The 26,410-nt window shown below is 43.9% G+C and overlaps 1 protein-coding gene across 6 annotated transcripts in view; it reads left to right on the top strand.

Moving 5' to 3' along the window:
- SGTB (small glutamine rich tetratricopeptide repeat co-chaperone beta) overlaps nt 1-26,410 on the top strand; it is a 792,782-nt gene that overhangs the window by 186,142 nt on the left and 580,230 nt on the right. For all 6 annotated transcript variants that reach the window (XR_011280637.1, XM_069627365.1, XM_069627364.1 and 3 more), the window contains one exon: nt 24,477-24,598. Coding sequence is in view for 5 of the 6 variants with exons in the window: in XM_069627365.1 (XP_069483466.1) it covers nt 24,499-24,598 (100 nt within the window). In the remaining variant the exon portion in view is untranslated. The remainder of the gene's footprint in view (nt 1-24,476; nt 24,599-26,410) is intronic.

Here is a 26,410-nt window from a genome sequence, read left to right as displayed (position 1 = left end):
AAGGGCAGCCTCTTTAGCTGTCTAGCAGCTACCATACAATCTGCTTTGGGCTTCTAGACTACGTCTTATTCTTTCAAATAATCTTTGCTAAGCAGATATAGAAACAACTTCAGTGAACAAGTACCCAGCTCCCTTCCCCAGCTTTATATACACCTTGACGTCCATGGTTACCCCAGTGGTTGTGCAACTCTGCCAGCTTTGGATGAAGACTCTTGAGTAACAATACTTTCATCAACTTTAGAACGCTTGTGTATAGTTTATTTGTGTGGGATTTCACTTTCATAGAGATCCCTCTATGTACTTGTTCTGACTTCAGCTTCTACTACTTCTTCAATCTCTGGCTTCAGCCTTTTATGTGTTGCGTGGAGTGTTGCGACGAGTGTGGTTGAGTGTTGGAGCCCTTGCTGTGGCACAGTCTCTCTACTGTGGCTACTACTGGAGGCAGAGACCCTACCTGCTTTTCCAGTATCCTGGTTTTGTAGCGTGATAGCGCTGTGTGGAGTGTTGCAACGAGTGTGGTTGTCAGTGGTTTACAGTGGGTCAGCCGGGTCAGCGCCCACCGCCTATGCGAGTGGTGAGGAGCCATATTCATTAACATATCTTCAGCTGACACTCTGGTAAGCAGTCCTGACATATCTGGGATATGCTATTGTTTATAAAAAATATTCACAATCACTTCTCCAAATATAATGTCATATGATGTGAACATGTCCACCAAAGAAGCCTTTTCTCGCTCTTTCGTCTTAAACCGATAAGTCGCTTTGCGGCACATGCAGTGGTGAACTGTTCAAATTGCAGCTTAAATAAAAAAAACTTTACAAAGAGCGGAAGGGTGAGGAGTTAAAACCGAGTAAGCAGTGACTGTCTGAACTGTGGGATCCATCCATCCATTAACTGACCTGACTTGTGTCATGGAGTGCGCTATCAGCTAGAAGGAGTACCGCCAAACCCAAAGCTATTATGATATAGTAAGCTGGTGTGTATGCACAGAGTGCTATGCTGGGAAAAATGAGCCTATGTAACAGCAAACCAAAGTTAGCAGTCCCTAATAAAAGGAACGCTAGCAAAGAGGGCTCTATTGTAAGCTCCAACATGGAAATGGCTTCAAAACCGGAAACTGCAAGAAATAATAAAATAACTGATTTCTATAATGGGCAGACAGTAATTGAAATTCATCCTTCGACAGAAGTAGGAGAAGAACCTGGGTTAATGTTATAGAGACTGAGTTATTCACCAATGAGTTAAATCATTCAGACTAATGATAAACTTCTAGAGCCTTCGGCGAGGTTCTCTTGCTCACCGAGGTTAACCAGGATCAATGAGGAAACCCCCAAAGTGACAGATGATCTGCTCATTCTTACTGAAGTTATCAGCAACCATGTGAGTATGGACAGTTTGTACAATGAAAAATGTAAAGAGCTCGATGCACACAATTTAGTTACAAGCTTTGGATTAAAAATGTTGTTGAAATGAGCACATAATATATCGTGCCAAGTGTAAAAGAATGCAAAATTGCTGTCAGAGCCACTTGCTGAAAAATGCATTAAGACAGGACAATGACCCTACGTTGCACCAACCACTGATACACCATGTTACCATACCGCCTAATGGCATATCATTGATAAAGAATCTTGAAAACTTGAAATCCACAAAGGTAGAGATTGTGGATGGCGGTAATTAAGAAGATGAAGATTGCCCTTTATCTAAAAGAGAAACACGAAGAATGAAGGAGCTTAAAGCTAATGAAAAGAAGAGACCTCTCACTGTGGAAGAGATAGATGAGCAATCTGTAAAAGAAGGTACGGAAGACATCCAAATGTGCATCTAAAAGATCCAGCAAAAAAGCGGCAAGAAGGGCTAAGAGAGCGGCTAATAAAGCCTGCAACTTAACTAACTGGCTAATAGGCGCGAATGTTCCTAAAGATAAACCTGCTGTCTTACACCTAGAGTCTGGTGAATAAGAGGAAAGTGCACTTGATAGCATTGATTCAACTCTAGAAAGAAGTGCATCTATTGAAGCAAGTGTTAAATTGAAAAGAGTTAAAAGCAATGCAAATCAGGGCTTAGTCACGCCTATTAAGAAAGCTAATAAAGTGCCCGTTCGATCAATAATCTCCCCTCCAATAGCAATAGGCTCTCACAAAAGACGTTCACAATTGTAAGTGTGATGGGGATCTAAGCGAGCAATAGAGGTCAGTTGCTGGAAATATTTAATAACCTCCTCCCATTGAGAGTAATAAAAAGCAGTGATTTTGAATTTGTGGAGCTATGTCCTTACTATGTTACTTTCCAATGTTTACTGTACATCAGAGGAAGTCGTAGGCCCAGTCAGGGCTAATCTGGCAGCACTACAAAGATGGGGATATGAATTAGATTGTGATAGTATTAATGAAGGTCCAGCAAAAGGTGAAACAATTGTAATTAAAGGAGATGGTAAAAAGAGCGAAACCAATAAGATACATGTATGAAAAACCACTGAAGAAGTAAGTGACCCGAATATAAAACCACATTGGGAGTGGCTATGTTCATTTCTACCCTCTATCAAGATGAAAACTTGAACTAATATTGAAATTAATTCCAGGAATACCAGAGGGCATACTCATCTATTTAGCTTGGATGGTCCCAGTAATTTGTTTAATTCTTCTGATATTTTATTCTTACAGGAAACCTGGTTATTAGGGCAGGCCGTATTTGATGGTTACACCTCATACTTGCGTTCTGCAGGAAGGGGTGAAAAAGGCCACCCTTATGGAGGCCTGGCCACTCTTGTAGTCAATGGTCAGAAAAGCAAAGAATGTTTTGATGTGGACAATGATAGAAATGTGTTAGTAGGAGAGGTGCAAATGGATATTAACCATAACATATTGCTGGTGAATATTTATGATCCTCCGGGAGGTGTCTGTACACTTGGCATACAGTTAATGATGTCTCGGATATTACGAATTAAATATGGGGATGAGCCTTATTTAAAAGTTATAATAGGCAGAGATCTGAATACCAACTGTGCTATGCCGACTGCGAAAAAATTAAGTATTGTGGATAACACTGAATTCAAATGAAGATGTGATTCAATAAGCAAAGCTTTGAGATGGTGTACATTTTTGTAAGACTGAGAAATAATAATTCTGATTGGAACAATTAAAGGTGACATTCCACCGGTCTTTAAATGGCATAATGGAAATAGCTATTCCATGTTAGATTATATCTATGTATGTGAAAGATTATGTCCGTAGATAATAGAAATGCATATTTTATTCAGACTGTAGTGATCATGCCATATTGTCATTTTAGATTCCAATTGGCACCCCAAAATATACCTGTTTTGATAAAGTGGGCTTTGTTAAGGTCAATGCTGGTTGTAATAGACTGGGTTGGACTGATGCAAATTTTGAAAAAGTGAACATGTGGGGGCTGAGAATTGATGAGTATCTCCATATGGAGAGTGCAGATGATACAGTCTCATGGATCTCTTCCCATATGCATGGCTTTATGCCCATGGGTAATTTTACATCGGCTAAGCAGGGCCATAAGAAGGGTAGACCATTTGATAAGATTATCTGTGCTCGTAAAAAACAACTACATCAGGAATTGAGAATGATTGATAAAACCGATTTATTGTACTTGGCATGATCTCTGACAGTACGTAAAGAGAGAAATGACTATACCAATTGGGTAAAAAGCTATAGGATATCTGCTGACAATGTGGTGTGGCAAAGTATGGTCAGGGTCCTGATAGAGATAGTAAAAAAACTATGGGCAAAATATAGTGCCCTGGCAAAAAAAGGAGATCAAGAGATTATTTCCAATATCAGTCACGCCACATGGGAAGAATACCTCCTTGAGAAATATTTGGGCTGTATAAACTCTGTGGAAAGAAAGTCTCCAATGGGTTTGCAATTCGAATATGAAGATCTAATTAAAATAATGAAGGGTTTGAAATCCTCACTTGCACCAAGGCCCGATGGACTATCTAATGTAATATTAAAAGCAAACCCTTCATTTTGGGCAGACATTCTAAAAGTATTGTTCTCAAAAATAATAATGCAAAACAAAAGGGGGGGTCTGGGAATCTCTGGCATGTGCAGCATGTGCTGGTAGAGAGTTTCCCAGACCCCTCTCTGTTTTGCATACCAAGTAACTTTGGGTCTCGCCCTAAGTTACCAGGGGAATCCAGACGTGGACCCCTTGCTCACTGCTCTTAGAGAGGCACAACTTCACCTCACTGATGATGCCCAACTAGGCTGAAACGCGTGTATGGGGTTGCTGTGGTACTCTTGCTCAGAGGAGAATTGCCTAGCATTTCGGTGCTGGACTGCCCCTGGGCAGGACAAAGACTGATTTATGTGAAATTTCTTCTCTATGAAAAGAACAGTGAGATAAAGACTTTGTTGAGACTCTCCCAGGGGCCACCCACCCAAGAACAAGTCAATGGGCTGTGTTTGTGCTGGTAGAGTTTCCCAGACCCCCCTCTGTTTTGCTTTCTTTAACACAGTTCATGTATTTCTAACACAGTTCATGTATGTATTGCTCAATTTCCTCAGCAAGCAGGGGTTTCCTTCTCCTAGCTTTCTTTCTGCATCCCTCTGTCGGGTTCGCACTTGCCCTATTACACAGTTCACAATCTTCTCGGAAAGCTGGGTTCCGTTCCTCTAACTTTCAACTTTCCTCTGACCACGGGTCAGATACATTTGATTATATAAGGGATTTGACCTAACCCTTATAGGACCACTCTGACGCCTCACGCTACCCCTTCCTAGGGCATCTGGTTCTTGTAGTTTCAAAGAATAAGTCCCAGTCCGAGTCTTTCAAATGAGTGCCCACGTGGTGCCGGACACTTCTTCACCTGGACCTCAACTGGGCTTTCTCTTACGTTCAAACACATACACAAGTTTTTTTGTCTATAGGATTCCTTGCGTTAAAAAATGTTGCCACTTGCAACATTGGGCTCAACACAGTTTGGTTTACTATCAGCTTCCTCCGACTCACTGGTTGTACTGAACCCGTTGGCTTCTTTGTTCTGTGCAGTCAAGGATAGTACCACGGTAGCCAGCTTACCTCTCCACCTGAGTTATCAAAGCGGGAGGTCCCCGTGTAGCATTGACATCTGCTGCTTTGCAGGTCCGCTGTAGCTCCCGGTTTTATGATTTCCCTTTCGGAGGCTTTGCGGGTCTCAGTGGAAAAGGACAAGGGCAACTCCCCCTTTGTCGTCCTTTCAGGTCTCACCACCTTTCTTCTCCTTTTGAACTGCTGGTTTGCTGTAGCTGTCTCCTTGTGCGTTCGGCCTTGCTTGAAGTGTGCTTTTGTACTCCGCCTTTTATCCCTGTGAGGAAGGTAAAGAGGCGTTAGGTGTGCGTGGTTATTGTCAATTGCTTGACTCTGCCTGACCAGTGTTTTCGGACATGTCAGGTAAACGGCTCTGGTGTTAGTTCGTTGTCTGTTACTGTGTAAGAAAGTGTTTGTGTGGGAAAAGGGGAGGGGGTGGAGCTTCTAAATATCCTACAGGATAGGATGGGGAAAAGGTGTTAGAAGGAAGGGGATACTGCGTTTCAACCCTCTGTGTCCCACCTCCACTCCCCGAAGACCCCTCGCCCAGGTGATCCTCCCCCACTGGTTCACCACCAGGAACTGGATCCAATAGCGATGGCCGTGTCCTGGCCACCTGGACGACAGATCTCTGGGGACTAGCGGGAGAGATATCTTCGGGTTTCTCACAGTAGCCCTTAATTCAGTACAATATTATAGGATCAACTCCATTTATTGCTAAAAGAACAAGTTACTTCTTACCTTGTAACGTTCTTTCGATGGGATGTTCCTCCGACGTATTCCTTATCTTTGATAGATCATCTCCCAGCTTGCTGGCCTCGGAATTCTTTTTTCAGTAGAGGGCGCTGCGTGTCGACGTCCCTCGAGCCGATGTCCTTTGACGGCCTCTGTGTCGGTGCCGACGTCACCACGCGTATAAATAGACTCGCGCAGCGTCCATTGCTCAGTTCCGTTTTGACGTTAACAGTTGTTTTACATTAATTGGTTATTGACCTTGAAGGAGCGTAAGCTGCAACCACAAGGGAAGTATTACTGCGGGGATGGATTGGAGGGGCGATAAGGAATACGTCGGAGGAACATCCCATCGAACGAACGTTACAAGGTATGAAGTAACTTGTTCTTCGAAGGGATTGTGTCTTCCGACGTATTCCTTATCTTTGATGGACTCCCATAGCAGTGGTGTGCAATTGGAGGTGGGAGTAAAACGCCATGTTTCCTTTCAGGAATGAACCGAATGTAATACGGCTTTGCCAAACCTAGTCTCTTGACTAGAGGAGGAATCCAGGTTGTAAAATCTTATGAAGGTATGTGCGGACGACCATGTGGCAGCCGCACATATGTCTCGAACCGGAACCCCTCTTTGGAGGGCCGAGGAGGCTGCTATACCCCTGGTTGAATGAGCCCTAAAATTTTGAGGAGGCTCTTTCCCTGCCAGTTTGTAACATTCCAGGTTGGCCAAAATAATCCATCTAGAAATGGTTTGTTTTGTTATCGGTAGTCCCAATTTGTACCCTGAGTAACCCATGAACAGTTGGTCTGCTTGCCTAATCCTAGCAAGTCTGCTGATGTAAAAGCTTAAAGCTCGCCTTGGGTCCAGCCTATGTAGCCTTTCTTCCTCTTTCCCCAGATGGGGAGGTGGATAGAATGAAGGTAAAGTAATTTTCTGAGTGATGTGGAATTTAGAAATCACCTTTGGGAGGAAATTAGGCTTCACCTGTAGGATAACCTTGTCTTTATGAAAAATTGTATGAGGGGGTTTACAAGATAGAGCTTGTAATTCGCTCACCGTTCTAGCAGATGTTAAAGCCACTAATAAGACAGTTTTAAGGGTGAGAAATCTTAGCGAACAAGAGTGGAGTGGTTCGAAAGGAGTATCCATCAGGAAATTTAAGACCAAATTTAAGTCCCATAAAGGAACCTGGAAAGGTCTTGGAGGGTAGACATTAGTTAATCCCTTTAGAAATTGTATTACTTAAAGTAATTTGAAATACAAAGGCTCCTCCGCAGTGCGCTTGAAGATCGATAGCGCTGCGAGATAGCCCTTGATAGTGCCAACTTGAAGGCCTTAATTTGCCAAGTAGAGTAGAAAGGATAACACCGTTGGTGTACCACATGAAAAGGGGTTGATATTCTCTTTACACCAGCTGCAAAACTTGTTCCAACGGCAGCGGTATAAAGACTTTGTTGCTGGCCTTCTGGCCGAAAGCAACACTTCCATGACGTCATCAGGGAGGTCCCAATCCTTGTATCTCAACCTTTCAGAAGCCAGGCGTGAAGGTTGAGGGTTCCGATGTCTGGATGGAGAACCTGACCTCCTTTCTGTGAGAGAAGATTCTCCTTGAGTGGAAGACGAATTGGAGGGCAGATGGACATGTCCAGTAGGTCCGGGTACCACGTTCTCCTGGCCCAGTCTGGGGCAATTAGGATCATGGTTCTACGGAATCTTCTCAACCTCCTGATCATTTGAGGAATGACAGGGACTGGTGGAAACGCGTACAGGAGTGGAAACTCCCAGTCCACTACGAACGCGTCCCCTAGAGCTCCTCTTGGGGGAAATTCCCTTGAACAAAACAGATCACACTTTCTGTTGGTACTGGTGGCAAACAGATTCACTTGAGGGGTTCCCCAAAGGGCGAAGATCTCCTGAAGGATTCCCTGAGCTAATTCCCACTCGTGGGAGACTGTGCCTTGCCCGCTCAGAGCGTCCACCGTCAAGTTCTTCTCTCCGGCTAGGTGGACTGCCGATTGAGAGATTCCTTCTTGAATTGCCCAAAACCAGAGCTGCATTGCCTCTCTGCACAGTGGCAGTGATCCTACGCCTCCTCTTTTGTTGAGGTAGTGCATGGCCACTGTGGTGTCCGTCATTATCAGGACATTTTTCCCTTGTACAGATGACGGAAAAGCTTTCAGCGCTAGTCTGATTGCTCTCAGCTCTAACAGGTTGATATGTAGTCTGGAGTCCGATGGAGACCAACGACCGCTGATGGTCAAGTCGTTGGTATGGGCTCCCCACCCTGTGAGTGAGGCATCTGTGACTACTGTTATCTCCGGCCATGGTTGCCAAAACAGTTCCCCCTTCAAGATGTTTTTCTGGCAGGCCCACCACTGAAGGTCTCGAGCCACCTTGTCCGGAATCTGAAGGAGGTCTGCCCACTGAAGAGATCTCATTCTCAGGCGAGCCTCTGGCACAAGGAAGATGCAGGATTCCATGAAACCTAGCAACCTCAAAAAGTTGAAGGCTGGGAGACGTTGGGCATTTTGAAACTTGGTGACCATCTGCAGAATATCTTGAGCCCTCACCTCTGGTGGCAAGGTTTTCCCAGGGAAGTGTCCAGGACCGCTCCAATGAACTGGGGTCTCTGTGATGGTATCATCTGTGACTTCTTTAAATTGAGGGAGAAGCCCAGTTTGTGAAGGAAGTGGCAGACATAATCTAGCTGGATCTGAGCTTGTTCTGAAAATACAGCTCTGATCAGCCAATCGTCCAGGTAGGGGTAGACGTGGATCCCTTCCCTCCATAGACTTGCAGCCACTACCGACATTAGCTTGGTGAAGACCCTCGGGGCAGAGGTCAGCCCAAATGGCAGAACTCGAAATTGATAATGAGAGCCGCCAATTGCGAACCTCAGGTATTTCCTGTGTTTGAGATGGATTGGCACATGGAAATAAGCATCCTGGAGGTCCAGAGATACCAGCCAGTCCTAGAGCTGGGAGGCCTGAAGGATCTGAGAGAGAGTTACCATCTTGAACTTGTCCTTCCTGAGGAACTTGTTCAATTCTCGTAAGTCCAAGATAGGTCTCAGTCCTCCGTCTTTCTTCGGTATGAGAAAGTAGGGGCAGTACCAGCCCTTGCTCCTCTCCGCTACAGGTACCGGTTCCATGGCACCTTTCTCTAGCAGGTCTACAATTTCCTGCAAGAGGAGCGGATCTGGAACTTTTAGAGAGCTGTTCCCCGGTGGATGACTCTGAGGGATGCGTAGAAAAGGCAGGCAGTAACCTTGGGCAACTGTCTCCAATGGCCAAGCATCTGACGTAATAGCCTGGCATTCCGTCAGATGTTGAGTTAACCTGCCCCCTACTGGTGTTTTCTGAAGAGAGTCCTCAGAGCGGTTTGGAGGTGGCTGATGCAGATGCCGAGGGTAAAGAGGCACCTGCTGCGGCTTTTGTGTTTTTACCCTGTCCACTTCGGGTGAATTTCTTCTGACCCCTTTGAACCGGCTGTCCTCTGCCCTTTCCGAATACGGAATAGAAGCGAAAGGACTTACCTCTCCAAGAGGTTCCTGATGGGCAATATGGTGTCTGACGGATTGCAGCTCCTAAGGATTTTGCTGCTGCCTTTCATGATTGTAGTTTTTCTAAACTGTCATCCGCCTTCTTACCAAACAAAGAAGAGCTGTCAAAGGGCATATTCAAGAGTCTGCTTTGCACATCTGGAGCAAAACCAGACTTTCGCAACCAAGCAAATCTCCTGGTTGTTGTACTTGCCGCCATGGCCCTGCTGATACTGTCAGCAGAATCGATGCCAGTCTGAAGGGATTCGCACATTGCGTCCTTACCATCCTTAATGATGTTGAGAAACGCTTCCCTTTCTTCTCCCTCCGGGAGGCAGTCAGCCGCTGATGAAGCACACTCCCAAAGTGTGTGGCTGAACCTTGCGAGCGTACAAGTAGCATTGATGGATTTCAACGCCATGCTACATGCGGAAAATACTTTTTTGGCCACAGAGTCATATCTCTTGTCATCCCTGTCCTGTGGAACAGTACGGTAAGCCGATTTACTACCTGCTGAAGTAGCTGCCTGAACAACCAGACTCTCCGGAGTTGGGTGTTTGGATAAATAGTCAGGGTCAGCAGAAGACACCCGATATTTAGCTGATAATTTTTTGTTAAGTGCCGGGATTACCTCAGGTGTCTCCCAGTTTGCCAATATTCTCCTTTGTAATGCCGCATGAAATGGCACCACAGGATCCTCCTGTGGACCTTTGACCAAGATGTCTGTGAGGTCGTCTTGCTGAAAAGCAGGTGAGGGTGTGGACCATCCCATAAACTCCGTTATCCTTGCCATCCAGGTTCTATAAGGGGTTTCAGCATGTTCTCCTGGGTCGGTGTGGCAAATTCCACTTCTGGGGAAGTGTCCAACCCAATTTCTTCCTGTAGGGTTTCATGGAGGTCTTTCAACCTAGCTTCCTCAGAGGTAAATTCCTCTGGTGCAGGAGTTGCAGATCCCTGCAACTCAAAAGGTCTTTCCTGATCCGAATCCTCCCCTTCTTCTTAAATAGAAGTTAAGACCCTGGAGTGATCAGGTCTTGAAAATGGTATAAATCCCATTTCCAGAGCAGAAGGAGCCAAATTTGTCATGATTGGCTGAGAAAACGTCGACGTCGTCGACGCGGACGTTAAATGCTTCAAACCCATCGCAGCCATCGAAAAAGGCGTTGAGAAAGGTGGTAGAGGCCTCGATTAACTCGAGAGTATCGGGATTCTATTCGAGGTTGTCAACGACATTCTCATGCTCGAGGCTTTGGGTATGGCCACTCGCTGTGAGGTGGCCGTGGGTTTATCCTTTGTCGGCGTCAAAGACTGAGTCGACTCGACTGACCTGTGCGTCGAAGAACCCTTCGATGACAGCGTCGACGACACTGATCTATGTGTCGAAGGGATCTTCGACGACGGCGTCGAAGACGCAACTTTGCCTTTACTCAAGGGTTCGTGACGCTCTCGAGTGGCTTCTTTCGCCGGGTACTGCGACTCGCAGCTTTTTGATTTTTCGGGTCTTTCACCCAGGGTATCACCCTCAGCAGTCTTCGAGCGGGTCAAGGCCGCTTTCTCGAAGACGCTTAGCATCTTTTTCCTGAATTCCTCCCACTCAGCCTGAGAGCTATGGTTTGTGGGGCAGGAGACCCTTTTTGGGGAAACGGAAGAAGACGAAGACGAGGAACGGACGCTGCGCGAGTCCATTTATACGCATGGTGATGTCGGCGCCGATATGGAGGCCGTCGAGGGACATCGGCTCGAGGGACGTCGACTCGCAGTGCCCTCTACTGAAACATTTTTTCCAAGGCCAGCAAGCTGGGAGATGATCTATCAAAGATGAGGATTACGTCGGAGGACACAATCCCTTCGAAATCATATTTCTTACATTTGTTTTATTTATTTGAATATATTATTTTTTTTAATCTATAACCAATTTTTGGATTAAGTTTATTAGCTTGTAAATGTTGAGGGCCTTAAACCAGCAAAGTTCAGAAAGTATATTGATGATACCTAAACTGGACATGATATGCAGGCAGCAAATCTCAAACTTAATGGGGAAACTGGAGGACCAAGGACAATAGAGCCAAATAGGGAGAAACCAGACCTGCTTCCCTCACACAAACCTCTTCCAAGCCTGGCATATAGAGTGAAACGCATCCATCACCCACGCACCCCGAACTGTCTGAACAACACAAAAGACCAGAGCTTTCCCAGTGCCACAGTGTCCCTTTGCAGAAAGAGATGTTGGCAATTCGGACATTGCACAAACCAGTATAATATGTAATGAGCCTGGGTAACAAGGAAGTTCTTCCCCAAGTCAGTCATAGACTGATAGTCTTGCTCTATGATAGTACATAGATTATGAAGAATTATAGGAACATTAAGACAAAGGTATAAATAAATTAAGAAATACAATAGTTGTTATAAGAGAGAGTCTTCCCATAATAGGTCAACTGGTGGATACAAATCCTGTTGTCAAAGTTTCAAGATCACCTACTACGTCGTTATTCCCTGCATGCATCCTCCAGGATGCATTCTAATTTGTTGAGTGGTAGCTCACAAACAAGAACATATCAATGGTGTGCAACAATATGATTACTTTGTGTGGAAAATTGCAGGCTGCATGGCACGGAAATCTTTGATATACCAGTGACAATGGGCTCGAGCTCCTGGGCGAAAAGGATTGCAGATAGCTGGCAGTCCTGACAGTTGTGTCTCTTCATTATTCACTCCCTGGACATGCACCCATTGGTGAGCACTGGTCCATTTATACAGGAGCATCATAACAGAGACAACGTACTGGTCTAACCCAACCTCAAAAACCCAGGGAAAACCACCTGAGTGAATGAAACAGCTTTTTGGCAACTAGCGTTACAGCCTCTCCCCACCACCCCTTAAGGATCTTGTGGTCAATGTGGTGTGGTAGGCTAACAGCGGTCCAAGATTACAGGAAGTAGACCTCATTAGCAGGAATGATCGGATACTGCAAAGATCTACATCTGAGGCAATCTATTCGTAATGATTTTGCCCGGAAATGGGATGACTTGCTTACTTGGGGAATGAGGGTTTTTTATGAGTGCAGTCCATGGACCAAACCAATTCCTACACCAATTACTTCTTCATATAAACCATTATGTATGGTGGTAATATATCTAGAAAGGCATTGTAGAACAATATTTACAGTTTGTCCAAGCCCTTGCTAAAGCCCTTGCTAAAGTTGTCCCGATTTCCCCTCAGTCGAGCTTAGGGTAATTGATTCGAAGTACGCTGCAAAGTATTCCTCCCTTCTACCCAGTGTTGATGAGCATAGTGAGGCTTACAGATTGTCTAAACATTGATTTGAGTCCTCATTCCTAGGGTTTGTGGTGGCGTTGGGCTACTTAATTTCACCCAAAAACTACAAAAAAGTTGTAGTTGATCCCAGAAAAGATTTGTATGTTTAGTTTACAATAGACTAAAAAGGCTGTAAGAGGTTATTTTGCTATGTAAGGAAATAATGTATTGAATTATGCACCACTTGAATAAGAGTCCTCGATTTAGTGCTATCTAACAAAAGTGATCTGCTCCTTCAACTACTTTGTTCTGAAAACATCTAACTTGCTCTTCCTCCCTCTTAAATCATTGAAAAGAAAGCTTTTAAAACATATGTTCATTAGCATTTAAAACAAATATTCAGACACAATAGTTTCACCGCAGAGGTGAAGCATTCTACGGCAGTCGGCTTTGTTTTTCCTTTCGTGCAGTCTCTCTACAGTGCCTCTTGCCAGGAGGAGGAGCTGCTTAAAACCCACAACACCGCGCAAAGCGGTACGCAGAGTTGGTCCGCAGAGGTGAAGCAGTCTACGGCAGTCCGCAGGACGCCACGGGAAGCCATGGGAGACATGGACCCAACGGAAGATCTGGACGTGTTCCACCCTAACAAAAAAAAAGACAGACACACTGACAAACAGGTCCCCTTGGACCAACCTAAGAGCCCATCGGGCTGTGTACAGAAAAATCAGTATGTGCGATCAGACCACCCAAATGGACAGAGCAAACCCTGTGGACTTACAGCGTCAAGAAGGGAGGAAGCAACTGACCCCTTTTCGGCCTCGACTCCCGTCAGTTTGCAAAGTGCTCGCCCTCCATCAGGGGCCATGGATGAATAATCGAGGCAGATCCGGAGCCATGTTCAGGACTCGGAGGCAAGGGGTGAGGTGAACAAGGGGTTCTCCGATAGCACTCCGGCCTCCGCAGTGCCTCCTAGTTCTGTGCACCTACCTTCAGGGTGAACAGAAGAAGGAACTTCCGAAATAACTTCCGCCGAACAGCACGCGTCGAAAACTGGAACGTTGGAGGCGGTAGAACGTCAAGCGGAGTCAATTTCAACAGGCCGCAAATCCTCCGCTGCGGCGAGTGGGGATACGACAGGTGGTGTCGAAGGACGCCCCCGCTTTGACCCTAGCGTGCCGGGCAGCTTGGAAACCACGCTCACAAATTCTGATGAGTTTGGTAGCCACGAACCAGAAACTCCAACAGAAGAACAATTGGAAACAAACAAGAATGGATAAATACGCGGCATTAATGACTGACTCCTTCTTTGAATAAAGGTCGAAATCAGGACAAATCAATAATAACTAATGCAGAAGTACATAACATGGCAAACATGGTTCCCGACTTGGAAATGTGTATAGACCCCCTTCAAACTTAGAGTTAAACTCCGACCTTACCAATGCTACAAATGGGGAACAGGAGGACGCAAGAATAGAAACAGACTTGCAGAAAACCAAATCCACAGTCTCAGTGGCCTTGCAACAAAGGACAGAAAACAGAGAACACTCTGAAGCCTTGAGTTGTAATAGGTTGGAAAAAGACCCAAGATAGTCACTAATTCAAGCGTAAACCTATGAATTCGATTGAAGGGGTAAGCGACCATCTGTATCCGACCACCCACTGATGGCACCACCTAGAGCGAAAACAAAGGCCATCGACCTTTCCCAAGAGAACCTGCAACTAGATAGTGATTACCAAGACCCCACGCCAGTAAAAAATAGGTCGAGTGAAATCTTTACAACCACTCACAAAGATTCTCCAAGCAAAAAACCTGACTTACTAACAGTTAGGTCAGCTATAACTATTGGTCTAGCTCCTTTTGTCAAGCTGTACGAATCGATCAATGACACACAGAAAGACTCACTCACATTAGCGGCCATGACAAATTTTAAAGTAATCTTTGTAGAGGGGTACATAACTGCTTTGGAACCAAAAAATGCTGACCGGGAACGATACTGGGACTCAAAATTTGCATTACTGGAAGATCAGATTAAATTAAGAAATGTATCAAACGCTTCTTCAACGAATCAGATAAAGACATCAAAAGGAACACAAACACTGTCTGGGAAAATCGTTGTTGAACATACTGATGCAGTGGACAACACCGCCAACCCCTCTCAAAGACATGTTGAGATGACCCAAAGATCAACAATATTAGTGCCAGGCGCACTGCAACGAGGCGACCCTGAAATTTCTACACAGGCCGCCCAAAAAAAAAAAAACTCTAAAATTCTGGCAATATTTAGCGGCAACAACTAATCCATCGACTTAGAAGTCTACCCCTAAAAAAAATCAACAGCCGGAGTTGGAGATAATGGAGTTGGATAAATCGCCGGCAACGTCTCAAAATTTTATGGCCAATTCATCACTAATGAATTTAACCATTCACAGTGACCAAGTTGAAGACATCGAGTTATCTCTCAAACCACCAAAGATTCTGGAACCAGTGCCAAATGTAGAGCTACCATCTAGTGCCCCCAACGTAAAAAATAACCGGGAGTCTATTTCCACCTTATCAACAAAACCTTATCTGAATCAAACATCAAGGGACCAAAATCTGCCGGCATGTAGAGGGGAATCGAATCCGACCTCACCAATTAAGAAGTGCAAAAAGCCTGAGCTACATAAGCTTAGTGATCCAGCACACAAAATTGAGGTGCAACAGACAGGCAGCCACTTAGATAAACAAGAATCGCATATCCCTACATCGTTACAGCAACCTCAGACCAAGCAAATCCGCATTTTCAAGATGGAGCAACTAGCACCAGGTAAAAACTACCTGGTTTTAAACAGAAAATCGGTGCTAAAAATACTAGCCAAAGTACTGAAGTTACAAACACTGAAGACGGCAGATTTGATCCTGATTGAGCCGTATCACAGGGAACAGAAAGCTAAAGCATATCTCCATATAAAAACATCAGCGCTACAGGAAATCAAAGAAGTCTTCATTGATCTGGAGCAACTGGGTTTCGGTCTATCGGAAATACTTACCTCCCTAGCCGCGCCCAGTAAAACGGCGATCTCAGAATATATGGATGGCCCGTGCTACCATTGTAGATCTAGAACTGAAGACCTTTATAAAAATAAAATATGGGACAGCCATTGGGAAGAGGGTGAACGACGACGACCGAGACCTCAAGGAGCACACAGATCACAATTCGACAAATCAAATTATCTAAGAAATGAAAAAGGGGAAAATACTAAAAGAAGAAGATTGAGATCAGGCAAAAAACTATGCACCTGACAAATTTCCAAAGGACAAACCAGAGCTGAACCAAAATAAAGAACATACACCGCCAGGACCTTGAAATGGCTGAAAAAAGTTTTGAAACCAAATCCATCAAACTAGCAATGAACCACATTAGAGTGGCAGCTAAGTGGTCAGTCTAATCAACACGTTGAGCAGGATACACCAAAACTACTAACAATGTGCTCATGGAATACGAGAGGCCATGAACATGTGTCTAACCCTGAGACTCAAGATCTAGGTTTATTTGATATTTGTCTCCAAGAAACGTGGCTATTGGAAAAGCCTGCCCTGGATGGTTATGAAACACAGATATCACCAGTGTTAAAAGGCATTTTAGGCCGTCCGTCATCAGGTTTGTTGACAGCAGTCCGTGCTGGATCAGGAATCGCCATTAAAAAAAAGGTGGTGGAGGCCTATCGAATCTTGGCTCCTTTAACTTCCTGGTGTCACCCAGATATGGGGCACACGGGCGAAAGGGAAACCAATTTAGCAATTATAAACCTATATTGGAATCCTCAGAGTGAACAACGCGGACTTCTGTGACATGGTGATCAAAACAATTGACAATTTTGTAACTGATCTAGAAACCAACCATATTATCATCTGTGGTGATTTAAATGCGAAGTGCAAAGTATCGGCTAGAAATATCACAGCTACAGCGGCGACGGAAAGAGGAGTGCTCTGGTCAAATCTCATGGATGCAAGAAACTTCCATAACATTGCAGTACTTCGAGGACACCAGCCAGCACTTCCAACATGGGAACGAGCAGATTCAACAGCCACTTTAGATTACATCTTTCTTTGTGACCCATTCCCTACTCCCCAATATCGACTCTTTTGAAGTCCACAGCACAAAAGAAAGTGATCACAATTTGCTAGCTGTGTCATGGAAAACTTTAACTCCTTAAAATGAATTTGACAAAACATGTATAGAATCCACCACCAACCAGTCTCGCCTTAGACTAACGGGGGCCAACATAAGAGACATCACAAATAAACATACCTCAGGAACACGGAACAACATTGAAAACTCAACCAGACCGAATTATTTGGCGCTCCTTTTAATTTACAGAACAAAGCCAAAGAAAGTAAACACCATAAAGAAAAATGGAACCCACGAGTACGACAAAATCTTAGTGCATAAGAGAAGAGAGCTAAGAAAACTTAGGCGAACCTACAGACTCTCTGACCTGGATATCCATAAAAACATCTTAAAAGAAGCTACGAGGAGTTATAAATCCTGGGTAAAGCACCTAAAATCACAATGTATCAAAACGATGCAGAACAAATGCTAAGTCTTAATCTCAAAAGGGTTGACAGGCTTTTGGGCATTGATAAAGAAAAAAGAACTGCACACGGACAACCAGCGGATAAATTCTGTTTCCGAAGCTGAATGGATAAGATTCTTCTCGAAACAATTTTCCCCCCTGCCACTAACTGCAAATAAGTGTATATTCCACGAAGATGATTCTACTTGGGTGGACGTGACTGATCGTGAAGATATCCAAAGAACAATTTCCAAACTCAAATCATCCAGAGCTCCTGGCCCTGATGGGTTAACCAATATAGACCTGAAACAGTACCCCGTGGAATGGTCCTCTCTTATAAGCAAAATTTGTTAGCAATATCAAGCTACCAAACAAATTCCTAAAACATGGACAGAAGCGGTGGTAGTCCCCATCTTTTAAAAAAGGAAAGAGAGACGATTCGGTTAATTGCCGCCCAATTGCTCTACATGACATCATAGGGAAAATTTTCGCAACCCTCCTTTTGGTGAAATTCCAAAAATGGGCAAGAACATCTTCTTGTTCAGATCCCCTACAAACAGGTTTCTTGAACGCCCGTACCAGCGTAAACATTCTTATTCTGAACATTATAAAAGTCAACATCAAGAGGGGAGCGCCGAGAGTCTTTCTTGCATTCATAGATTTGTCACAAGCATTCGACAAAATCAGTCGACCAAAACTATGGAACAAGTTAATCAACTGGAAGTGCCCAATGGAAATCTTCGAGCCGGTTATCGCACTCCACACTGACACCAAGACCAGGGTCCGACTTAGCCAGCACGGCCGATTGTCGGACCAAATCAAATCGGAACATGGAGTGAAACAAGGCTGCCCACTCGCTCCAGCACTCTTCATTGCCTTTCTGGGTGTCTACCAACATACTGAATCATCAGTCCGATCATTCCCTCCAAAAAATCGGAAATAAACCAATACCGAGAATTCTTTATGCTGATGACTTGATCCTTATGGATCAAATGCAAATTGGCGTCCAGTGCCAATTATCCAACTTGGCGAATTATACAAGAGTCAACGATCTGGAGATCAAAATATCAAAAAACAAACATTCTGCTGATGGAAAAAAATAGTACCAAAATCAAGGGAAAATGTCATCAGTTACTCAACGACACAAAGATTGAGGTATCTTCCATCAAGTACTTGGGAATAATGGTGGCTTCAGCGAAGACCGAAAAGGCGATGCAACTGGCACTATGGAACAAAATAAATACCTTGACCTCTCAAATGAAATTGGTCAATAAGAAATATGGGAAGTTCTCATTCGTACCGGCAATTCAATTCTATAAATCTAAAGTTGTGCCCTCTTTGATTTATGGAATGGATGCAGCACTAAATATTCTAGCAACCATCTGGCCAAAACTTGAGTGTTGCCTCTGGAGATCCGTCCTGGGGCTTCCAAAATCAACTCCTATATCAGCAATCAGGCGTGAACTAGTCCTCTTATCTTTAACTGCATCAGTTGACCAAAGCCAAATGAATATGGTCGGAAAAATTATAATGCCAGAGAGTCTTCCCATCTATAAGACGATTCACTTGGAACTCCAGCAAGGCCGATGCAAAGCATTGAAAACCTGGGAACAAAATCTGAAGAGCAACCTGACTGAATTAGCATGTACTCAAGAGGATCTGGTCCACAATCCTAAAAGACTAAAAACTAAAATTGGACTCCAAGATTGGATCAAAACATGTGAAACTGCAACAGCAAACAAACTATTGGCACATTTGCCGCAGACGACAAATAAACTGAAACTACCGCTGGCTTATTGCCTAAAATTTCCAAACTAACAGTACCAAAAATATTTTGAGAATTAGGGTAAATTTTCTGGCAACTCAAGAGATTCGGGCTATTCGATCATTATCCACCTCCAATATCTGCAGATTATGTGCCAAAGACTCTATGGTGGAAACATTAAGACATCTGTTGACAAATTGTCAAAAAACAGTATATCTGCGTGAAGCCTTTCTCCTGCCGCTCTTTGGCGATACCACGCTCAGAGATGAAGAGACGTGGTGGCGCTGCTTAATTGCAGGTGAAAACTCCAGATGGGCTACAGCAACAGTAAAGATGCTGGAAGCGGCGATGAAAATGGCCACAGAGATCCAAATGTTTGACCAAAGGATTGTGATCCGATGCCCTCTCTCAACCCTACCGGGCTCAACAAACGTATTCTTGTATAGTCATGAACGAGCAAACATCCAAGGTCAAACTTATTTGGAGTCTGTATAAATGGGAAAATTGTCTTTTCTTCTCTTCAAATAAAAAACTTGTAAAAATCTTTTGTTTTTTAGATTATAAACAAGTAAATAAAAAATAGTTTCACTTGACTCAAACTCATATACCCCCCCACCTATCTTTGTTCCACTAATTGGTACCAGAAACAACCAACAGGGTTTTCTAGTCACCATTCCCTTTTTTCCTAAAAACGAGCTGGAAAAGATGGGGGTGTGGGAAGACCAACTTGACATGCATCCAAAAAGACACAAATTCTCTTTAACTGAAAGGGACATCAATTAAGGTATGACAACAACCCTAGAGTTCCCAATCATTTCAACAATCACAATGCACCACAAGATGTAGATCTCGTCAGCCCTCGCCAAATCTGCCTGCAAATGATTGACCATTGGCAACTACAATACAAAACAGTTGTGAACTGTGCATAATTTGTACATCCCAGACCTTTTCGAATTCCATAAAGAAAATACCTTTTTAATAATCAGCGTATCCTTGCACATGAGCATAGAACTAGAACTAATGTCAAGGAGTGTTAAGTTTCTAGTCTCCTCACAGGTGGTCACATTTCTAGTTGCTACAGTCCCTCAGCAACATTTTCTTAATTGTTTGATCACTCACATTAAGCATTATTGTGTCCTTTCCTGCCCTCCTTTCATGTACAATTGCATCCAGGATTCTGTACACCTGCTAATAGTCACTTGCAAACCCAAGTCTGGGAAATCTCCTCTTGAAGTCCCCTTTTGAACATAAGTTATTTCAGCATCTCCAACTGTTCCCATGATACCAGAGTGTTTAGGATATCAGCCCTGTTTTCAACATTCATGACACCAGTGATCAAACCGGCCCAGAAAACCAACACTATGCCCCCAACCAATTGACATCAGACCCAGCTGCCTCCCAGGCCACCACCTTTGTTGTCCAGTCACTGGTTGATTTCACAGTTTAAGCAATCCACCCTTAAAAGTGCCTTTAGTTCTCCCACTAATTTTGCCACTGTAGTTTCAATAATACCCAATTTCTTATACAGCTTCTTATCTTGAATGCAGTCATTCTTCGCATATAGAAACATCCCTCATCTTACAGCTCTGCAGTGACTTGGAAACCATCTTTGTTATGCATGTTTGCACAGGTCTTCTCTGCTTGGGGGATCCCTCTTCTTTAGGCTTCTTCGGGGATGTCATTACTGTTGACCTTTTGGAGGGGGAATAAAGAAAAAGGGAGTCCAGAACCACCTCTTATTGCCAATTTACCATGTTATACCATGGCTGTTCGAATTGCAGCATCGACCAAGTGAGACCTCAAACACCAACGGCATCTCAAGAGCAGTGTTGCACCTGTATCCTGCTTATTCACTACAGTGGAACTATCAGAGTTCCAGTTTCCATGTCCTTTCCATCAGTTCCGCTTGACGCACGTCTGTGCCACACCTCTGGGTCCGGTCATCGGACATGTCTCAAGTTCCTGGTTCAACTGAGTTGCTCCTTCCAAAACAGGTTCTGCCACTCTGCTCATTCAATTACTGCTTCTTCTAGCCAGCTTGCAGCAGAGAGCCCAAGGCAGAGGCCTAGACTGCACATGTGGCTGTTCTTTGGAAAACAGCCATGAAGATCACTTTTTGGGTCGTTCCAGGTGCCCTGACAGCTGCTCCCCTTGTAGGCTCCTGCAAGGATCTGAACTCGTACAATCCAGGCACTGTTGACATTGACAGAGAAGCCTGTGGTAGAGCTCATGGTCACTGTACACTCCATGATGGCCCACTCGCTCCTCCCAATGGAAGGTTTGAACAGTATCACAGACAACCAAAGTAGCTGCTGAGCTCAAGTAGAATATCCGGTAATGAAAGCTTTGATCGCTCAGCAGATACCAAGAAAAACCCCCTTTGAAATTTTGTATTTTAAGTGAACCTATATTCAAAAGAAGGAAACCTAGGAAGTGGTATAATAGAGGTCTACTGCCATGCCAAATGTGTTTCCCTAGCAGTGCATAAGAAATCTGAAAATAATCCATTTGGGATAGCTGCATGCATTAAAAGAGCAATATTTTGAAGAGTAAAATGTGTATACCCTTTTTGTAGGGAAGCTGTCTTGCAGGCACCTAAAGATGTGGATGGAGTATCCAAAGGAAGACATTTACTCTCAATATCTAGATGCACTTTTTCCCCTTAAAAAAAAAAATACTTATTTGTAATGATAATTTTTCAAAATGATGATGGTCCACATAAATGCACCTATGTTTCCTTTATATTAGTAAACATGGAGTTTGATGTGCTCGCTTGACTGTACATATCCTCCAACATAACCTAAAGGCGATGTGGATCTGGCAGGTGGCATATTTAGTGGCAGAGAGTGCCTCGTCCTGCTCTGCTGTACTCTGTGCGGCATATACAGCTGTCTCCTGACGGAGCCATGCCAGGCTGCAGCCTCCTGTTTTAGTGAGACAGGGTGGCCTGTGACCTCTGCACTTCTCACCTTTAAAATGACTCTCTGTTTTACACCTGAAAAAACACAGACGGGACATTTGAGTTGCCACAACAAATGTTAATGAAGAAGTGTTGCGTTGACCTGTGAATCCTGTCTGCCCTCCATGCAGTTTGTCCGTGCTTACTTAAGTGCAAATAAAGAATTTGCAGGTGTGCCAGGACTCATTTCCTCTCTCAGCATCTTGTATGTGACATCATGAATCTTTATGTAATGATAGCAGTACAGCGAGTGTGCGTTGGCTGGATATAGTGGCTATTGGGCAATGATGTTTCTTTGTAACCATTAATTTACACAACCTGCAGCAGCCATGAAAGCAAACTTCATGTGCACATGTTCAGAGGACATAACCACACAAATAGTGGCAGCCAAAGACACTAACGTAATAAAAAAAACTTGGAAACGCAATGTAATGCAGAAGAAAAGTGTTGAGCACTTCCATGTACCAAGCGGCATGGAAACAAAACATACTTTTAAAAGAATCATCCACAAATCACTACCCTGGCTAGACCTTTTTTCATGTTCCTACAAAATGGCTGCTGCTGTAACTGAGCTTTCCGCAGGATGCACTCTTTATGCATCCTGGAGCAGCTTACACCAGTACCCCTCTGTAATATGCATCATGAAGAACTGCTTTAGCTCTCTCTGGCCAGACCTAAAAAGTGAGTTGCTCTCTCCATTTGGAGTTGGATTAAACCTCACTTGATAGATAAAAAGAGCTGTACCCTAAAAAGTTAGCAACATGTTTAGGGCTAATAAAGATTGAGGAAATGAGCCAAAACATGGACATCTGACTTAAGAGAATTTTTACTTTAAAATCTGTGTTTTTATCAGAACGTTAGCTAAATGGGTGTTTTTATTTAATACTATACTGTTATTGTGCATCTGGAATACTCGAATAATCTGCAATAATGTCTGTTTGTTAGCCATGGCATTTGTGGAGAGAGAGGCAGCGACCTGACCCAATCAGGAGCTTTTTCAATGTCTGCAGTATAGCGTAAAATAGACCTTTCCCACATAACTGTGAGGAATTTGTCATGAGGGTTTTATCATTATAGGAAAAACTGCCTTCCACAGCACCACTGTAAATTTAAAATGTTTGATAATCTCGACCCCTGGTTCTAAGATGACATGAGACAAATGCTTTCCTCTCTACACAGAGTGAAATGTTCAAGAGCCTCCATAATCTATATAAATAAAAAGCTTAGGTATGTTTCTGTACTTAGCTGATGCAATTGATCAGTGTTAGGTTTTCCTCTGCTGTCTAAATAGCAAAGTGCACCCACTTCAACAACGGCTATCATTTCAACATACAGATGCAATTTATCAGTGTTGGGTTGCCCTCTGCTGTCCAAATGACAAAGTGCACCCACTTCAACAACAGCTACCATGTCAACTAACAGAATGAGCATGGTACTACGCCGTCACCTTCACCTTCCACTATCACAAATATTCTGAAGTTACTTCTTTCCACCTCCATTTCTCTTCACACAGGGCACAGCGGTCCATTGTCAATGAACAGTTAATTACCCGCTCAGCATTTCAGTATCTAAAGAACAAAACGCTGTAGGGGCAAAGTGTTCGCCTCGGAAGCAAGATGACACAGAGCACCACAGGTTCGATCCCCAGGTCCGCGCTTAGAAACCTCTGGGTAGTAAGCGTGTTATAAATAACCTATCATATCATAATGCCTCCTCATTAGCTAAAACTGAAAGTAGGTGCTGTAATTATGCTACTACGCAATCTTATGCCATCACAGGGACTCTTCAATGGAACAAGGTTGAGAATTACGAATCTACAAAGACACATCATAGAGCCCTGTGTGATCAATGGAACTTAGATACTGTTCTTATACTGCGCATACCTCTCATTCCATCTGATACAGGTAGCCTTTCCAATAACCATTAATAAATCACCGGGACCTACGCCCCCTTCCAGGAAGTGATCAGTGGTAATTCCGATATTTAAGAAGTGGGACAGAAGTGACCTTATGAATTACTGACAGATATTGACCTTTAAGATATGCTATAATATTTCCTCATACAGCTTGTCACAGCCTGTTTATAACATTGAAAACAAAGTATAAAGAGTAATATAACTTCAAGATCCCAGAAAGGAGAGATAAATTCTAGATCCAATTAGAAAAATACCTATCCTACTGTATTTATAAACCCTATATTCCAATATAAGACCAACTGGATTCAGTAGAACCATTGCTACCGGAATCTCATAAAGCCAAACTGGATCCAAGAGAGCCTAAACTGACTCGGTCCATTTGGAGGTTGCCAACTCATTTTTTGAGGTTGAATATTTTTTCTGACCATCCCTTACTTAAAGCCAGATTAAAAGGATGACGAAAGGTGTCCTTCCTAGATTTGGGATGTCAGTATTACTCCTTTGTATTGCTGGTTTTTTTCACTTCCAAGCATGTGCTTCTAGTAGCATGAAGTCCATTGGTTTGTTCACCTGGAGTCCATCAGTTTGTATTTTACACTGCAAACTGATGGACTCCAGGTAATCAGCGGCTGCTTCAGAAGTTCCACTTTGAATGTCTGTTTCTGCTGAACAGTAACCTCACCTGCCTTGTTTTCCATCTGTTATTTTTAGGTGCAGTGCATAATCTGGTAACATGTCCTCGATCAAGCACCTGGTGTATGCGATTATCCAATTTCTGAGAGAGCAGAGCCACATGGACACCTATTCCTCGGATGAACAAGAGAGCCTAGAAGGTAATCCACAAGCATAGTATAATACAGAGTAGCACATTACTTCATATTTTATTTTATTTACAAATATGAATTATTTTGTCACTTTTGGCTCCAAGATCCTTCCTTGGAAGCATTGTAAAATTATAAAACTGCACAACGAAAATAAAAACTTGTTAAGATAAATGCAAAGCAGAATACTGCAATGGCAGTTAAAAAATTGTGCAAATGATAAAAACCTTGACGTGCTGGTCAGGGAAAGATGGTGAGAGGCTGATTTCCCACAGAACGCTCACAGCACCCTTATAGGGGTGCTTTTTCCCTTTCTTGGATGACCACTTCACTTCAGGTATTATCAGTCTACAGCATCACCATAGGGACATTCTACTCTTGGTGAAAAATCACAGCACAGCTTCATCCTACCATTATTCATTGACCTGGCCTTCCTCCTGTTCAGGGTTACAGTTCAATCCGGCCTGCCAAGTGCTATACATATGGGAACCAACCGTCCTCTTGACTGTCTCAGCAAAATCTCAAACCCAAAGTCTCCAAGCCAGGCCTCCCTATCGCTGATACCTACACCAGTGCTTCCTACCAACAGATTCTCACTGACATTCTCTTTGTCGTCCCCTCTCCAGACCTATGGACCCTTCATATGGTCTCTGATTTCTCTCCTTCCTCCTCCTCTCCCATTTTCGATGGCACTAGGAGGGAGGTCATCTTGGCTCCCTTCCACTCCTCCAAGACCATCATTAATGTCTATCTGAACGGCACTGTCTTGGTTCAGGGCGCTCAGCTCAATCTCTTCCTTTGTAAATTTAAAAAAAATGTTTTTAACATCTTTATTGATTTTACAACAAGATAAACTTTGTCTCCCCACTCCCCCATGCCCCCCCTTATATCCCCCCTCTAGACGGCAGGCTGATTCTGGAGACCACATGTCAGGTCCGCTTGTGCTTTCATGTTAGTGCAAGTCCAGGGGTTTTAGTCTTTGCGGACACCATTGCGCTATAAAGTCTCCTTTACAGAAGGTGAGGTTTTCTCCTCATTCCGAGGCAAATTTCTGCAGATTTTTGTTTGTTGCATATGTGGCCCATTCTAAGGCTACCAGTTCCCATATTTTCCGGAGCCATTACTGCTCCGTCAGAATTGTGGGGCCCTTCCACTTCTATGCTATGAGGGTCATAGCTGCTAGTGTTAGTATCACCCTAGTCGTTTCCCTGCCCCGGTGTTCCCCCTCTGCCTACGTTTCTTTCAGGCCCAAGAGGACGAGTTTGGGGTCTCATGCCTGCCCTCTCCCCAAATGCCTGTGCTTGCGCTTGAAGGACCGCCTCCCAGAACGGACGGATCCTGGGGCATTCCCACCATATGTGTGCTGTGGTTCCCCCTCCCCAGACCATCTCCAGCAATCCAGAGATACTTCCGGGTACATACTATGTAAGCGTGCCGGTGTGTAGTGACAGCCAAACAAATATTTATACCATGCCTCCAGGAGCTGTGCAGCCCTGGCTACCTTTGGGTATTTTCCTCCAGAGACCTTCCCATTCCTCGGCTGTTCTCTCCTTACCTAGCAGTTGCTCCCATGGGCCCATATATGGCCAGCTATGTGGTGGTGCAGCCCCCTCCAATGTTTTATAAAGGCCTGATATTAGGCCCTTGGCGCCATCATTTGTCAGTATCATTTGTCAGAGGAACTTCTCAAACTGTTTGAGCTGCCAAGTGGCGGCTTGTCTCACCTCCCTGTGCATGACCCAATGTCTTATTTGGAAGTATCGCAGCCTTTCGCACTTCCCCACTGCAAAGTCTTGTTTGCATTCCTGGAAGGTTTTTACTCTG

The sequence above is a fragment of the Ambystoma mexicanum genome, chromosome 6p (genome assembly GCF_040938575.1).
Source record: "Ambystoma mexicanum isolate Mex_15411 chromosome 6p, UKY_AmexF1_1, whole genome shotgun sequence".
Classification (NCBI taxonomy): Eukaryota; Metazoa; Chordata; class Amphibia; order Caudata; family Ambystomatidae; genus Ambystoma; species Ambystoma mexicanum.
The sequence above is the reverse complement of the archived record's forward strand: the minus strand, read 5'-3'. Positions and strand labels throughout refer to the sequence as shown.